The sequence below is a fragment of the Ceratotherium simum genome, chromosome 12, assembly GCF_057802395.1.
Source record: "Ceratotherium simum simum isolate JZ-2026a chromosome 12, ASM5780239v1, whole genome shotgun sequence".
NCBI classification, from domain to species: Eukaryota; Metazoa; Chordata; class Mammalia; order Perissodactyla; family Rhinocerotidae; genus Ceratotherium; species Ceratotherium simum.
The window spans coordinates 39604150-39623042 of NC_141911.1; the positions used below are offsets into that span (position 1 = coordinate 39604150).

The 18893-nt window shown below is 39.2% G+C and overlaps 1 protein-coding gene across 2 annotated transcripts in view; it reads right to left on the reverse strand.

The window, feature by feature from the left end:
• Positions 1-18893, reverse strand: part of SMAD1 (SMAD family member 1) — an 80228-nt gene that overhangs the window by 12381 nt on the left and 48954 nt on the right. For both annotated transcript variants that reach the window (XM_087437569.1, XM_087437570.1), the window contains exons 3-4: positions 4639-4896; positions 2042-2158 (exon numbers count right to left, since the gene is read on the reverse strand). In XM_087437569.1, coding sequence (XP_087293695.1) covers positions 2042-2158; positions 4639-4896 — 375 coding nt within the window. The remainder of the gene's footprint in view (positions 1-2041; positions 2159-4638; positions 4897-18893) is intronic.

An 18893-nucleotide genomic window follows, 5' to 3' on the forward strand; every position in this document is an offset into this window, starting at 1 on the left:
TCAGGCTTAACAACAATAGCTACAGCGTCCATCTGCTCGTAACTGAATAGCAGTGCTCTGCCCATTCTCTCTCGCCATCCTGTTCTCCAAACACAAATTCCCAACACGTGTGAGAGAGGGGTTATTTTTCTCTAACCTGAATCTTTCTTTGTTGGCTCATAATTATATGTTTGAGAGGATGTTCTAGAGATTATCAGGAGCCAGAAAATACAGAGCCAATAAAAAAGATATACAAAATTTTTACGGATTAGAAAGGTATACATTGCAATTTATTACACTACACATCTAAGAAAGGTTTTTTGAGTTCATCATCAAATTTTAAAAATACAAGCACCTCTGACCAAGACTGAGGTATCTCTAATTTTAATAAAAGAGTGATAAGAATGAAATAAGACATACCTAATAATCAAAGTGCATTTCAGCTTGAATTTACATGAACTGAATGATCCCTGCCACATGCTGAGTGTACCAGCGAGGCGCTCTCCTCCATGAGGTTATTAGAGAACAGTTCAACAGTGTGGGCATGATCCTACAGGTGCTCAGGGATTCTTCCAACACTTAACAGCTCACTTAAGCCTATTCAACCTGCCACTGTAGACGTGGAAGAACAACCCTCCCCTCAGTCACCGCCAGGGATAACACAGAGCTGGAAACAGACCCAGCCTCTACTACAGGGAGAGAAATGTTCAGTTCTGCTTATAAGTTCTTCCCGGTGAGAACAGGAAAAACACGTGCCTCCATTCCTTTGTAACAAGGTTAGAAACAAATAAGAGGGGCCGACCCAGCGGCATAGTGGTTAAGTTCATGTGCTCTGCTTTGGTGGCCAAGGATTTGCAGGTTTGGATCCCAGGTGCGGACCTACACGCCACTTATCAAGCCACGCTGTGGCAGGCGTCCCACATATAAAGTAGAGGAAGATGGGCATGGATGTTAGCCCAGGGCCAATCTTCCTCAGCAAAAAGAGGATTGGCAACAGATGTTGGCTCAGGGTTAATCTTCTCACGAAAAAAAAAGACAAATAAATATAGCAAGAAAAAAACAAACACCATCAGTTTGTTCCAGTTGCAGCTATATGTAGATGAGAGCCAGAAAATGGACGGGGTTTATGAATATCAATCTTCATTACAAAAGAACCTTTGGAAAGCCGTGTTCTATGAATTTCTACTTTTGGAAATCACCAGTGAAATGCTACTTCAGTATTGTGTTTTTTTTTTTTTGGTGAGGAAGTTCAGCCCTGAGCTAACATCTGCCAATCCACCTCTTTTTGCTGAGGAAGACTGGCCCTGGGCTAACATCTGTGCCCATCTTCCTCCACTTTATATGGGATGCCGCCACAGCATGGCTTGCAAGTGGTGCATCGGTGCACGCCTGGGATGCGAACCAGTGAACCCCAGGCCGCTGCAGCGGAGCGCGAGCACCCAACCTCTTGTGCCACCGGGCTGGCCCCTTGTTTTTTTGTGTGTGTGTGTGTGTGAGGAAGATTGGCCCTGAGCTAACATCTGCCAATCCTCCTCTTTTTTGCTGAGGAAGACTGGCCCTGGGCTAACATCCGTGCCCATCTTCCTCCACTTTATATGGGATGCCGCCATAGCATGGCTGGACAAGCAGTGAGTCGGTGCGCGCCCAGGATTCGAACTGGCGAACCCCGGGCCGCCGCAGCAGAGTGCGCGCACTTAACTGCTTGCACCACCAGGCCGGCCCCTACTTCAGTATTGTTATGCTCATTGTTTCTCAATATCCCTTATCCTTCACTTAAAAATATTCTTTTATCACCAATTCAAAATTATGAAGTATTCAAGCTCTCAACAGATGACTGCACAATTATACTTAGGCCTTCATTAGTTAAATAGGTGTGTTTGTTCTTCATATCAAAGACTTATTTGTAATCCAAAAAATTCTTTCTATCCAGCTTCTCTTATTACGCTTTATCTTTCTCCAATAGCTGTTTTTTTAAAGACTAATACAAATTTACGAGAGAAAGTAACATTTGGACAGATTAACTTTAGACTCTAAAAAGGGAATAAGCAGCAATTCATTTTACCTCCTCTGTTGATTTCCGGGGGCAGTGAAGGTGCCATCATATTTGTGTCCATTGGCTGCGAGCCATCCTGGGTCATGGGGTCTTCAGGAGGCAGGTAAGCAGGTGGGGGCGTATCGGCTACAAAGTTTTAAAAAAATGATTTCTTTATCTTTAATAAACACACACACTTAAAACAGTCTCCTCTGTACTGTAATTCTTAAGAAATTAAGTTGCCTTTTCAACCTCCCCATCAGAAGACTGGATGCTACAGACACTGGACTGGAGGTACACTTTCTGAAAATTACTACTATCTCATAATCTTATACAATTTTAGTGAAAATTCAATGTGAAGAAAAGCACTATATGCCAGTTCCACAAGTTGTCTGTCTATCCAGGATCATGCCATTTAAAAGTAATCAGAAGAGCATTTAAACATGCTTTCATATAATTCACTTTGAGAGGACCTCTGCATTTCGTAGTTTCACTGGTGGATGGAAAACCTATGAAAGCTACATAGGGCTTCTTAAAAAAAGGAGCTTCGGGGTTTCTTGCATTAAACCTATGGGCTCTTAGAAATTTACCAACTGAGTTTCATTACAGCCAACTTACTGATTTAAACTGTTCATTTCCCATGACTTGCCACTTCTCCCTGCCCACTTAAGTAGTCACTGGTTTTAAAATCCCTAGTAGCAGAATAATAGGAAATAAATCACTGTATCACAGCTATCTTCTATTTCAGAATTTACATATATGTTCCTTTGGGAAAGCTCATAGCCAGTCAGCAAGTAAGAGGCAAACATGATTTTTGAAACAAAAAATACTAACACCGGTCTTGTGTTTTCTTAAATAAAATAAAGGGTATAGGTTTCCCACAAACAATCCTTTGTGATTGAAAAACAAGTTCCTCAATGCCCATCATGAGCCCATCTAGCACATATGACAGAGCAGGGAACAAAGTCTTACCTTAGGGAACCATGAATAACTTGGGTAAGTGCTCTAGAACACTCAGGGCAACTGTCGAATGCAAATAGCTAATACCGCTCCTTAGAGTTTCTCAGCGATTTCCAAGACTGACTCTCCAGCTGAATCACAACCCAGTCACTTCCACTGTCCAGCTGCTAACAAGCAAGGACTCGGAGCACAAAGACAGGACTATGGGGTCCTTATGTGGATGCCTTTTTCACCCTTTCTACAGCTTCTTTTAATTCAGCTTCTTCCCTGCAGCTATAACACTGAGTCTGCTTTACTTCCAGGCAGGAATGAAGACAAAGAGCCTCCTCTAAGACGACATCGAATAAATTTCTGCATACAAGATTGTGACGATTTCATCGGCAACCTGTGGCACTGCACCATTGGCCAGGGACTCCACTCTTCCCACAAGCACCTCCTCCACGCCTTGCAACTTTCTCTTCCCCACACTTCCTCTACTTGGCCTGTGCCTTAGTCTCTAACAGTCGGGGACGAAGTGTAAATGCAAGCAATAAATCATCTATGTTTTCACTCTTGGGCCCACCTTGGTTTTGCCAAATGCTCAAAAGCCTTCTGAAACGATTTCCTCAGCACTAACCTGTTTGTCAAACCAATGGTTCTGGGAGGGAGTGGGCTGGTTAGGAAATCACCAGATTATATTAGTTTGATTTTTAAACTAATCTATCTCTCACCCTCATCCTGAACAGTTTTCGTTTGAAAAACAAACAATGCAAAATAAACAGGTTTAAAATAAAAGGAAGCAATAAATATATAAACAAAAGAAAGCACTATCAAGCATGGACCACTTTTCACTTTTTGAGGACACACCAGCACTGTTGTAGAATTCAAATTTACTCGAAAACATTTCAAGTGGCCCAGTAAACATTCCTGCCTGCTCATTTTCCCTTCTTGAAATGTTAATAGATGTCAAGTATATCTTTGTTTAGAAATTTGGCACTAACCATTTTTTTTCTGAGACGCTTGCTTATTAACCTACAATCTGAAAAATATAAGGTCTTAATTAATCATTTATTTTGATAAACAGTTAAGTTTAAAAACCATCAGTTAAGTTTAAAAAAGGAGGATAACTGTTTTTCATCTTTGCTAAATTAAACAAGCAGATGGCTTTCGGTACTTCTGTTGCAATATCTTCATTCTTAAAGTATATATTTCTTGGGATTACATCACCATTTAAATGAATTTAATTAAGTAGAGGGGTGTGATCCTTCAGGAAGTATCTTTTCTGAGGTTGCATTCATAACCAGGTTTTTCTATGGAAATGATGTTGACTGAGGCTGTGTTTCTCCTAACAGCAAATGTGTGCAACACATTATTTTTCTCTTTCTCTCTTTTATCAAAAGCAAAGGCTGTAACAATTATGCCACTCCCAGAAGGATGCAGCTGTTTCAAAGCGTTTCAAAATCAAAAATAAAACTTATTCAAGCATCTGTGCCTGACAAATAAAACAAGACATTTGCTTACTTGGCTACGAGGTCTCCTTTCACCCAAAGTCATATCCTGAGTTCCAAAGCACAGCGCCAGACCCCAGAGCTGAAGAGCTCTCTCCATGCCAGGTATACCGAGCTTCTCCTCGACACTATTATAACACCTGATCTGACCACAGAACATCACTGAACATTCCAACCTACCTGGCATCTGAAAAGGGCTTCCTGGGTCTGAGCTGGTGGGCGAGTGAGGGTAGGTGCTACTGCTGCTTCCAGGAGAGTTAGGGTAACTGCTATTGGGTGAGTGAGGAAACGGGTGGCTGTTGGGTTGCTGGAAGGAATCCGGAAAAGTGGCGTTGAGTGGCATGTGAGGCTCATTTTGTCCTAAGTTACGGAACTGAGCTAAGAGGCTGTGCTGGGGATTATATTCGCTGTGTCTTGGAACCAGCACTGGAGGAAGAACTGGAGAAAGGGAAAGGAAAAAAAGAGAGACAAAAATGATGAAAATCTATAATAACATCATAATAAAGTTGAAACATAATCTGTTAAGTACCAACAAATTATCTGAACCCTGCCCTGCTGCCAACTCAAAAGCACCATTCAAATGAAAAGCCATTTTTCACTCAGAACAAATGCAGTAAGAAACACAATCTCTTTAGAATCACAGATGACTTATGCCAGAGACCTGCAGCATTGACAAACTGCCCAAGGAAAGTCTGTGAAATACATTCTTTTAGGTTAAAAATGTTAAGGTTCCCCCATTCTTAATTTTTTCACTAAAAACCAAAGCACAATTAAGAATATATATCACCACTGACAATTCTACTTTACAGCCCTTGGCTGATAAGATTTTACACTTAAGAGTTAATATTTATTCAATGAGATGAATTATTCACCACAAATGTTTTAAATTGACACATTAACTCATTTTAAAACAAAAGGAAGCACAGTAAATAAAGCTGAGAGGGTAAATACAGTGAACTGTATAAAATCCAAAAGCCAATGCAAACAGACAAAATAGGATGTTTTGTGGGACAGACTTTACGTTGTGCCCTAGTAGTCAAACTTTATGAACATCTTTTCTCTAAGGATCTTAAGGTATTTACCCTCTTCTCAGTAATCCTTATCACTGATAAGTAACTAGTAGTAAGTAATGCCTATCACTGATAGACAAAGGAAGAAACAGGTCATATGATCCACATTTTGCTAAATGAATACTCAAGGTATAAGGGCCAAAAACACGGGCACCAGTAGAGGAGGAAGGAAATCAACTCAAGTCATTCCTAAAAGCTCCATACGTTAGGAACCTAAGGAGTTAATCATTAGCATGGTCATGAACCTCCAGAAACCTCCAAGAGGCAGAGCCACTATAAATATAATGATAATCAAAGGGAAGAGCTGGCTAACAGAGCCCTAACCAGGGTTAGATTCTAAGCTTCCCACCAGGGTCACCACTTGGCTGCTCCCCAATAATAAAGGCCCTTGGAATCCCTACTGCTCTTGTGGCCTTGGCTGGAAAGAGAAAAATAACCCATTTGGTAACTGCATGGCAGGACAGAGGAAGAGATTTAAAATCTGTTGTTGTTGGGAGTTAGGACTCAGAATATTTCCCAGAGAAGCAATATTTAGCAGTATTAGGAATTACACAGGTTTTTGAGGGCTTTCCAGGGAGTCTATCCATAACTTATATCATTTCTACAGGAAAAAGTGCACTTAATACTTAGATTATCACTTACTCCTGAGCTGAAAATTGTTTTCCCTTTAAGTAAAAATAGGTATTGAAGGCATTAAAGTTTTTCATATGCTATCTTAAATTTCTACATAATCCTGTGGCAATAACATTTGCTGATTTCCCTACTATTTGATTCCTTAGAAACAAATCTTTGTAGTACAATAAATGTATTTTCTTTTTAGCACAGTGACGGAATCTGCCCAAAACAAGTCATGAAAAGCATAATTCCTCCTTCTACCTTTCAATAGTCATCTGAAATGTAAACTACTTTGTTATGCCGAAGAAAAAAATTCCTGATAGTCATAAAGGCTCCCCCAATGCCAACTGAAATCTATATTCCAAAATAAACACATGCTATGAAATAGTCCAATACCTTACAATTACCTATGCAATCAAATATTCTTTTTCTTTTAGCTGCTGCAGCTTTGAGTCACCACTTTCCAACTTGCCTTTTATGGTCATCTAGCCACAGCCTCAATTCTGATTCGGACCTTTAAAAGGGGGCAAATACTGGCCTCTAAACCTCTTCCCCCAAATGCAGCACCACATAGCAACTTGAATCAATCCTCCATCTCAACCCTTCAGAGGAACCTCCCCCCAACACACACACACACCACACACATTCTACTTATTGGAGCCCCTGTCTTTTAGAGACTCCTGTTGCCTAATAGAGTTTTAGACCTGGGAATTGACTTCTCATTGCCTGCAGATGACAGTGGCAGTGGAAGCAATGTATTTCTGCACCCCGAGTTGACACTCTGCATACACATGTCTACAGTCACTCTGGTGTGTGGTGCAGTGGTCTAGCTCTAAAAAGCACAGTGCTGTCACAGGTGAGATCAATGAGCTTTTCTAGCTGACCTGGGAAGTGAGCAGCCAACTACAACAAAGCACACTCTATAGATGAACTTGACAAGAAACAACTTTTTTTTCCTCACTGCTGATTATTAACATGATTTTTGCAACACTGATATAGGTATACGGCATCTTTTAATAGTCTTAAAAAATGTATTGAAGTATCACCTCTATAGTAAAATGCACATATCTTCACATAAATGGGATCATACATACTCTTGCATCTGGCTTCTTTGGTTCAACAGTATGTCTGTAAGATTCATCCCATGTCGTCTGTCGCATCTTATTATATATATATATATTATTTACTCAGTCCCCCCATCTAACCTCCTCAGAGAATAATCAATTTCATTTTTTTCTAGTTTATCCTTCCTGTGTTTCTTCTTGAAAAAATATGCAGATAAATGTATGCCTTCTTATTTTGTCTTTATTACTAAAAAGAAAGGCAGCCTACTGTATATACTCTTTTGCACTTGGCTTTTTTCACTTATATCCTAGAATTAACTTCATATTAGTTTATAGAGATCTTCCTCCTTTGTTTTTACAGCTAGTGAATAAACATAGTTTATTCACCCAATCTGGGTGAATTCACCCAATCTCCCAATGTCTGGGAATTTAGGTAGTTTACAATATTTTACCATTATATATAACACCACAATGAATAACTGTGTGTGTAAATATTGTGGTATTGTTAAACAGATATCTTCAGGGTAAATTTCTAGAAGTGGAAATACTAGGTGAAAGGGTAAAAATGCAGATATAATTTTGTTATTGTCAAGTACCCCTTCATAGGGGCTGTGCCATTTAGCATTGCCACAAGCAACGTATGAGAGTAGCTTTTCCCCACAGCCTCCAGAACAGACTATTTAGTCAAGTTGCTAATTTTTTTGACAATCTGATGGGTGAGAAGTGGTATTCCAATGCAATTTTAATTTAAATTTCTCTTATGGTGAAAGTCAATCATCTTCTCATGTATTTTAGAGGACATTTTTATATCTTTTTTTGTGAACTGTCTGCTGTGCTTTTTGCCCTGAATGGTCTTTTCATTTTTCATTAAAAAATATACATATTAGAGATATTAGCCCATGATATATATTACAAATATTTATCACAATCTGTCATTTGTCTTTTGACTTTGCTTATGTGCAAAAGTTTATTTTTTGGTAGTCACATTTATCAATATTTTCTTTTATTGCATACGGATTTTGAGTCATAGAAAGCCTTCTCCTGCACCCAAATTGGAAGGAAGAATTCATCCATGCATTCTCCTAATGCATATAAAGTTTCATATTTTATTTAGGTCTCTGATCCATTTGTAGTTGTCTTATTTATAGTATGAGGAATAGATCTAATTTTATCTTTTTCCAAATGGTTAGCCAGTTGCCAACACCATTTATTAAGAAGCCCATCTTTGTCCCAGTGATCAGAGATACCACTTTTCTCATAAAGTTCCATATATGTTAGGGTCTATTTTTAGACATTCCATTCCATTCTATTCTAGTCTGTGCCCCAGCCCAGTACCATTCTGTTTTAATTATAGAGGTTTTATAGTATGTTTTAATATATGATAGGGCTAGTCCCCTCTCACAGTTCTTTTCAATGTTTTGCTTATATGCTTACTTTTCCATACGAACTTTAGTTATCACCTTGTCGATCTCCAGAAAATAAGATTATTGGTACTTTTATTGGGATCGCATTATATTTATAAATGAACTTAATAAGAATTAATATCTTGATGATATTGAAATGTCCTATTCAAGAACTAAGAAAGTCTGTTCAAGTCTACTTTTGCACCTTCCAGGAGTGTTCTATAGTTACTGTATTAGTTTGCTAGGGCTGCCATAACAAAATACCACAGACTGGGTGGCTTAAACAACAGAAATTTATTTACTCAAAGTTCTGATGGCTGGAAGTGTGAGATCAAGGTGTTGGCAGGTTGGTTTCTCCTGAGGCCTCTTTTCCTGGCTTGCAGATGGCCACTTTCTCACTGTGCCCTTACATGGCTTATTCCCCTGTCCTAGTCGCCTCTTCTTATAAGGACACCAGTCAGATTGGATTAGGGCCCATCCCAAAGGCCTCATTTTAACTTTTTAAAGGTCCTATCTCCAAATACAGTCACCTTCTGAGGAACTTAGGATTAGGGCTTCAACATATGAATTTTGGGGGTACACAATTCAATCAATAACATTGCATTAGGTTTTATATATTTCTTATTAAATTTATTCTTAAGTATTTTATCTTTTCTGGTGCTATTTTAAATGCAGTTTTCTCTTCCATTATGTCCTCTGGTAATTGTTTATATATATAAAGGTTATTGATATTTCTATGTTACTTTTATATACTACTACCTAGCTGAATTCTTTTGTTGTCTGAGTTAGTTTTATCACTGATTTTACATAGAGTTCTCCAGATAAATGATCATATCACCAACCAATAGATACAGTTTTACTTTTTCCTGTCCGATTGTTTTCTCTTGTCTAACTGCATTGGCTAATAATGCCAACATAATGTTAAAAAGTGGCGGAGACAGTGAACTTCCTTGACTGATTCTTGACCTTGGTGGGAATGCCTCTAGTGTTTCCCCATTAAGTAAGATGTTGACTTCAGGACTGACGTATATATATTATAAGGAAGTATCCATCCATTCCTATAATTGAGTGTTTTTATTAGGAGTAAGTTTTGAATTTTTGTCAGAGGATTTTTCAACATTTCTGGAGATACTATTATGATTTGTCTTCTTTGACCTATTAATATTGTGAATTATCTTTGCATTCCTGTCAGAAAACCTGCTTGGTCATGATGTATTATTTTCTTAATATGGGGTGTTAGAGTCTAATAACTGAGGTTTTATTTAGGATTTTTATATCAATATTCATAAGTGATACAGGTCTATAAGTTTCTTTGCGTGTGTGTGTGCCGTTTTTATCAGGTTTTGGTGTCAGTGTTGTACTTGCTTCATAAATGTTTCTGTGCTCAGAAACAGCTGATGTTTCTAGTCTCTAAACGTTTGGTAGACTTCCTGTTGAACTCTCGGGACTTGGTGCTTTCCCGTGGAGCGGTTCCTTGATAACTTTCTGTATTTGTTCTACGGAAATAAATTTAAGCTTTCTCCATCTACTAAGGCTAATTTTGGTAAATTATATTTTTTTTAGAAAATTATCCATTTCCTCTATGTTTTCAAATTTACTTGCATCAAAGTAATCTTACAATTAAATTTTGTATCCCTATATCAATAGCCATTTCCCCCTTCTTATTTTTTATATTTTTTTCTCTCCAATCCATCTTTTTTCTTGATTAAATTACCTCATCCTTGGTCTATTTTTTTTTTTTCCAAGCCAGGATTTGGATTTGTTGATTTGGTCTGTTTTTCACTCTCTACCTCATTCTTTTTTTTGCTTTTATCTTTATTAACTCTTTCCTCATACTTACTTTGGTTTACTTTGTTGTTCTTTTCCTAGCTTTCTGATTGGGAATTTAAAATTAATTTATTTTTATTCTTTCATTTTTACTGATATAGGCGTTCAAGGCTATGAACTTTCCTCTGATCACTGGTTTAAATGTATCCCGTAGATTCTGATATGTAGGTGTTTTTGTGAGCATTCTTTCCCAGAAATTATGTAACTTTCCTTTGTATTTCCCCATTCACCTCCAGGTCATTTAACAGAATAATGTTAAAATTTCCAGGTGGAAGAACTTATTTGCTCTAAATCTCTAGGTTTGCGGCGTTGTGATAACAATGTTGACTGCAGTATTTCTAACTTACAGAACTTGACATTTTCTTTGTGACCTACAATATGTTACATTTTTGTGGGTGTTCCTTGCACACTTGAAGAGAAGGTGTGTTTTCTATTATAAGGATGCAGTGTTCAACAGGCATCCATACGAGCTACCTTATCAACAACACTGTATAGGTCTTCCACATCAGGGGTCAGCAAACCTTTCTGTAAAGGATCAGAGAGACAATAGTTTAGGCTTTGTGGGTTATATGGACTCTGTCACAACTATTCAACTCTGCTGTTTTAGTAAGAAAGCCACAGAAAATATGTAAACAAATGGATGTGGGTGCGTTAAAAAGCTTTATTTAGGGGCCGGCCCCATGGCGTAGCGGTTAAGTGCGCGCGCTACACTGCTGGCGGCCCGGGTTCAGATCCTGGGCGCACACTGAGGCACCGCTTGTCAGGCCATGCTGTGGTGGCGTCCCATATAAAGTGGAGGAAGATGGGCACAGATGTTAGCTCAGGGCCAGTTTTCCTCAGCAAAAAGAGGACGATTGGCATCGGATGTTAGCTCAGGGCTGATGTTCCTCACAAAAAAAAAAAAAGCTTTATTTACAAAAACAGGTATCAGAATGGATTTGGTCTGTGGGCACAGTTTGCCAACCTCTGTCTGAAATCATTACTTATGTTTTTTTCTACATGACTGGTCTTGTTTTAGACTGATGTGTTAAAGTTCCTATTATTAGTGTGTTTCTATTTGTTTTTCCCGCCATTTCCTTTATACAGGAGGTTGCTGTGGTATTTGGTACATACAAGTTCATTATAAAGTGTCCTTTGTGTCAATGCTTTTTGGTCTAAATTCTTTTGTCTGATATCAGAATCAAAACTCCTACTTCTTTTGTTTCCATTTGTCTGATACACCTTTGCTAATTCCTCTATTTTTACCTTTTATTTATTTTTTATTTTTTTAATTTTATTTATTTATTTTTCCCCCAAAGCCCCAGTAGATAGCTGTATGTCATAGCTGCACATCCTTCTAGTTGCTGTATGTGGGACACGGCCTCAGCATGGCCGGAGAAGCGGTGCGTCGGTGCGCGCCCAGGATCCAAACCCGGGCCGCCAGTAGTGGAGCGCCTGCACTTAAGGAGCCGGCTAAGCCACGGGGCGGGCCCTATTTTTACCTTTTAAATCACTTTTTTTTTTTTTTTGGAGGGATGGGTCTCTTGAACGCAGCGTGGAGTTGAGTTTTGCTTTATGAACCAATTTAAAAACCTTTTTATTATAATAGGTGAGTTAAGTCCATTTACATTTATTGACATGACAGATACATTTGGTCTTAATTCTGTCATGTTATTTTACATTATAGTTATTGTATTTATTTACCATATTTCTCTATGTGATGTAATTCTCTGTCTTCTATATTTTTTTAAAGGAAGCTCTAAAGATAGCTTTGTATTTCTGTTGTATGGTTATTTTGGGTTTTGTATCTTTCAGCGTCTTCACTCTCCATTTTTTCCTTACTTAACCTTATACTGTCTAGTTGGTCAGTTTTAAATGGTAGCTTTTGACTCTCACTGATTATCTATAAACAGTCAATCATCTTATTCTACTTTCCTCTTTCTCTGTTCTTCTATTCTATTTTTAAAGTTGTACTCTTTCTATTTTGTCAGAACATCTAAGGTTTATATACTATTCTTTCACCCATATCACGCTCTTATTTTAGCCTTATCTCTACAATTAAATATATTAAATGCTCACCACCAGTCCTTTTGCCAAATTTTCCCCAATCATCTCTTAGTTGAGTAAAGCTACCCTGGCAGATTCCTGAGGAATAGCTCATTGTAACAACATTCCATGAGTTCTTGTACATTTAAAACTTTTTCTACAGCCTTGATACTTGAAGGAGAGCTTGGCTTGCCCTTGATTTCCTTAAGCTTCTTAAAAATGCTTTTTTCATTGTTGCCTATTTCCGTACGAAGCTTTTGAGAAGTCTGATTTCAGCCTTATTTTCTTGTCTTTACAAGTAATGTGCTCCTTTTGCTGGAGGCCCTGAGGACTTTACTTTACAAAGTTCTAATAGTTTTACTAGCATATATCTCTAACTTATTCATTCTAGGTGAACTTTCCCAAGTGCATGGTGAGTCTTTTCAACATACAGATTTAGGTTTTTCCTAATTCCTGAAAGTTTTCTTGAATTATAGTTTTAAACATTAGTCCCGTTCCACTGTCTCTGGGAATTTGGGAGCTCCAATTATACATATGTTGGTTCTTCTTTGTCATCTACTCCAATCGCTTTCTCTTGGACCCTTTTTATCTCTTTTTAAATCTCCCATTCATTCTTTTAGCTGTTTTCCTACCTTTCTTCAATGAACCTTATTATGTTTTAATATGAATCTATTCTCCCTTTGGCACATTGTAATTTATTCTTTATTTATGAAATGTTTTTGTCTTTTAAATTTATTTTTGGACTTTCATCAACTCTTATTGATGTTCTTCCAATTTTTGTCCATTTCTGTACTTACTTTCTGAATTTCTGATTTTTCCCCCGAAATGCTTGTCTGAGGATATTTAATTTATTTTGAAGTGTTGCCTTACACTTAACACATTCAAGCCATGGATTCAAAGGAAATAGTTGCAAATCACAGATCTGATAAAGGACTTGTATCCTGAACATATAAAGAACCTCAAAACTCATTAACAAAAAAATCAAACAATCCAATTAAAAATTAGGCAAAAGATCTGAATACACTCTTCACCGAAGAATATGAACCTTAACAACACTATGCTTAAGGAAATAAGGCAGACACAGAAGGACAAATATTTTATGATTCTACTTACATGAGGGACTTAGAGTAGGCAAACTCATAGAGACAAAAAGTAGAATAGTGGTTACTAGGGGCTGGGGGAAAGGGGAAAGGAGGGGTTATTGTTTAACGGGTACAGTTTTTGTTGGGGATGATGAGAAAGTTTTGCGTACGGATGGTGGTAATGGTTATACAATACTGTGAATGTATTTAATGACATGGAATGCACACTTACAAATGCTAAAATGATAAGTATTATGTTATATATATTTTACCACAATAATAATTTTTTTTTTGGTGAGGAGGACCAGCCCTAAGCTAACATCCAATGCCAACCCTCCTCTTTTTTGTTGAGGAAGACTTGCCCTGGGCTAACATTTGTGCCCATCTTCCTCCACTTTATATGGGATGCCACCACAGCATGGCTTAACAAGCCGTGTGTCAGTGGGCACCCGGGATCCAAACCGACAAACCCTGGGCTGCCACAGTGGAGCGCGCGCACTTAACTGCTTGCACCACCGCGCTGGCCCCCCACAATAAAAATTTTTAATTGAAAGGACTGGCCATACCAAGTGTTGGCAACAGGGATTCTCATACACTGCTGGCTGGAATGTAAAACAGTACAACTTTGGACAACATTTTGGCAGTTTCTTACAAAGTTAAACATGCACCTACCACACTACCTAACCATTCTAACTTCTAGGTATTTACCCAAGTGAAATGAAAACATATATACACACAGATGTGTATATTTTATTTGTGATAGCCAAAAACCAGAAACAAACCAAATGTTCCATCAACAAATGAAAGAATAAATAAATTATGGTATATCCATACAATGGAATACTACTCAGCAATACAAAGGAATGAAATATTGATTCACACAACAACATGGATAAATCTCAAAATAATATGCTAAGAGAAGGCAGACAAGAAAAGAGTGTATACTGTATGATTCCATGCATATAAAATCTAGACTGTGCAAACCAATGTATGGTGACAGAAAGCAGATCAGAAGTTGCCTGGGGGGCCGGCCCCGTGGCTTAGCGGTTAAGTGTGCGCACTCCGCTACTGGCGGCCCGGGGTTCGGATCCCGGGCGCTCACCGATGCACTGCTTCTCCGGCCTGCTGAGGCCGCGTCCCACATACAGCAACTAGAAGGATGTGCAACTATGACCTACAACTATCTACTGGGGCTCTGGGGGAAAAATAAACCAACAAACAAACAAACAAAACCCAAAAAACAAAGAAGTTGCCTGGGGATGAGGGTAGGAGCTGGAGGCAGGAATTGCAAAGGTGCAGGAGTAAACTTTTAGGGGTGATGAGTATGTTCATTATCTTGATTCTGGTGATGCTTTCACAGATATATGTCAAAACTAATCACATTGTACATTTTAAACATGTGCAGTTTATTCTATGCTAATTATTCCTCAATGAAGTTGTTCAAAAAATAAACGTGAAGAGGCAATTTAAAATTATCTTTTACTACTTTTAAAAACTGGCTAAAATTTTCTATTACCTATTCCTTTTCCAATCTCATCTTCGAGGTGTGGGAACCACTACTCTGAACTCTCAATAGCACTATATTCCCAATTAACAGTTTTATCCTACTATCTCTACTTCCAGGGCTATACAATGTACATCTCCCAATTCAGAATCCCCACCCAGGAAAGGAATTCCACTTTACTATCACTGATACACCAACCCTTAACAGTGAAAACCAACTGAAGATATCAAAAGTAAAGAGCTGCAAGGAAGTCTCGTGCTAAAGTGGTGATAACATTTAGGACATACAATGTCTTGTGTGGGCTGTCAAAAGTTAATATGCAGAACTGCAAGGTAAAAAAATAAATGGATATCCTAAACACTCTTGGAAGAGGACTTTTCTGTCAAATTTACCTAATGTTCAATTTAACCCTCTAACAGCTGCACCCAGTACTTTAAAGCCTCTCAAATTACCCTCACAATCTTTCTGAGGAACATTTTCCCAATATTTCTCAACATTTTCCACCAAAGTCAATGTCAGTGACAGAGCAGAGTGAACTCATCTGGGGTCCCAGCAACTCCACTGAGATTGTGAAATTACACTGAAATTTTGCTTTATCTCACCAAATTATTATACATTTTATAGTCTATTCATTATTACTTATCAAACATAAAAATGGTATTTTGAATAACTTACAATCAAGTAAAACTGATACTCCAGAAAGACGTGCCATGTTGTCTATGGCTCTGAGTACCCAGTATGGCACACTGGGGTGGGATGGGTGGTAGTACCTAGTTTGAATGTCTAGATTTCCTATTTACTCAGTGTCACAATTCTAGTAAGTTATTAATTTCTCAGAAAATTACAGTAAAAAGTGACTGGCAACAGCAGGGAGGGAGATAGGTAAGATATAAAACTAGACTCTAGAACTAAGACCATTTCTGTAGAAGCAAGGAGACACTCAGCAAACTGATTTTCAGGTGATCGCCACAAATTCACATTAACACCACTACCACCGCAAACGTTTACTGTAAGCCTGGAACCATGCTGAGCACATTTTAACAATTTGCAAGTAAGAGTTCTCTGAGGGGTAACGTACCTAAGCTCATTTAGGAAGCGTCAAGAGTTGGGAAGGCAATGAGCACTCTCAACCATGATATTCTACTGCCTCAGGGACTCTAAGTCTCCAAGAATGTGAAATTATGTTCTATACAGTTTAAGAGATGGATGAGTAGAATAAATTCCAGAAGTGTTTCTGGACAAATTAAAGTTCAGGTCACTCAATCTAAAGGAGAAAACTCCAGTCTAATCTAATAAGTTCAGTTACGAGAAGTACATAACTCCCTAATGATGCATAATAGATGAATCATTACCAAATCTGATTTGTGCAGTCTGAAGACTTATAAGAAGGATGTCTGTATGTTCTGGCTTCCCTGGGACAGTCCCAATTTTCACCTGTTGTCCGATGGAATTATTAACAGGTGACCCGTGTCATTGTCAAAAGTGTCCTGGTCTGGGCAATAAACTATATGGTCGTTCAAACTATAAACAATAACGAATTAAATTCAGGAGAGGAAAGAGATGAGTCTGGGGTCTGGAACAGCTGCGAGCCCTAGAAGATGGTATTAATGTGGAAGAGACGAGACACGAGGAAGCCAGTTAGGCAGGGTTAAGCCTATACACACAAGCCGCTCTAAAGGAACAAGGCCCGGGCACCTCTTGCCTTCGTGGAATCCTAAGGACAGTGCTGCTGCTCTCTCCCACATGTGCACACCCCTCTCCCCCCGTTCTTGTTCCTTTCATTTCAGCAATATTTCAGGTAAGGAATAATTAGGGTACCTGTTTTCTATTGGGGGAAAAGGGAAGAATAAACATCCAGACTAGTTATCCATGTTTAAACACGTTTTCCACGTGCAATTCTTATTTCTTGGGTGAGAGGTTGATTACCCAGCTGAAAGAAATAGGACCTGCAAACTCTAGGCCTGACTCAGGTCAGAAATAGGAAGGGAGAGTGAGTGCGGAATCCTTTCTTTTAATATTTCTTTCCATGTTTCAGGCCATTTTGATTTTATGGAACAGAAATATGGGAGCACTGACTCCTCTGGGGAACCTTTTTCCTCAGCACATTGATAAGGTTATTCCTACTTGGCAACTCCAAACAATGACTCAAGTTTTTGGCTTCCCTTTAACGGCTGCTCCTACCCGTTAATTTGAATTACAAGAATCTGGTTTGAAAGAGGAGCCCAATGTTAACACATGTTTCTTTACACACATAAATTTCTTTTTGATTTGAATCATTTAAAAATCAGACTGTATTGTGTCATTCCTATATTCTAGGAGTTCTAACCCTGTGCTGGTCTTCCACCACCTCCTCAGGTGTATTCTGGAAAAAAACAAAGGCTCCTAGGTGATTTCACCACACCTCCCTCCACCCACTCGAAAATCTCTAACTGCTACATCTTTAAATGAGGAAGCTATCTTCCCTTCTTTTCCTGACCTCTCAGGAGGAAAAAAAGTCAGATTTCTGTCTTTTCGCAGGGTGTACCTCTGTTTTTCAAAGTATTTACGCATCTCTTTCAGTTAAAAAAAAAATAAAATCCCCTTGCCAGTCAACAGGGAAACAAACCAAACTAAGCAAGTCGCAGGAAGCGAGTTTCAGGAGACATTTGTGAGTCTGCTACTGGACTCAGCTTTTCTGCATTGCCAGGGCACAAGAAAAGGAATGAAAAAGAAAAAGCTAAAATGGGAAAGAGAGGCTGAGCTCTGGAAAGCATTCCTGTACACCCTCTAGATTTGTGAGCTTTTCCAGGATTTTGAAGTACTTTGAAATTGTATCGCCAAGTGGTCAGTGGAAAGGTAGTCCAGTCACGAGACTGAGGCTGACAAATCCCCCCTGGGCTGTGACCCACCAATGGCTTGTGGACAAGCTTTTCTTTCACACACACACACGAGTGTTCTGATAACAAACTGGGCAGGGCCCTGCCTATACCCACACAGACATGGCAAATGAGGGAGCTGCTACCCAGCACTACATAAATACTTTTTAGTTCTGAAGACTTGGAAAAGGCAGTCAGGTAAGCATGAAGACACCGCGTTCTGGCCCTGGCCATAATAACTACCTGTGTGACTTTAGCAAAGCACTGCACTTCTCAGGGTCTCCATTTCCTCACTGCACGGCAAGAGACTGGAACTCCAAGGGGCCTTCCCGCCGTAAATTCCGCATGTCTTCTGACTGAGGATAATGCTGCCTCATGTACATCCAGAGCCTCACAGCGTACAAAGTCCTGTGCCAGACCGCATCGCAGCTGGGTCTCAGGACACTTTGGCGAGGTCACCTAAAAGCAGGAAGGTGGCCCAGGGCTAACGGAAGAATGGCCCGAGAGCCGCTCCAGCTGCTGTAATTCTCTTTTGAAAACAGGTGGGGGGGAGGACCACACTGCCAAAGCAGCTGTGCCCAGTATCACATCTATACTAGACAGATGTCCCTAGATACAGTGTGTTCAGTGACCTTCCAAATAGAAACAATCAAGTAGAAAGTGGTGGAGAGGGTAAGACCACTTAAAAGTTAACAGTACGTGCATTTATGAAATAAAATTCCTTACCTCAGGCTATGTCAGGGAAACTTTACGCTGAAGAAAAGATTCTCAGAACCTTAAATTGAGGTTAAATTTCAATGAAAATATAGCAAAAAACCCGGAGTGGTGGCTTTTTATTTGCTTATTGGTGGTGAGGTGACGCTAGGGAGGGTTTGAGGCAACATTAGCTAACGCTCAGCGAGCACCACACACACACCCGTGGAACACTGGCTCGGGGCGAGCCCCTGCGGGGGCACTGCAGGTGCGGAAGTCCACAGGACAGCCCCTGTC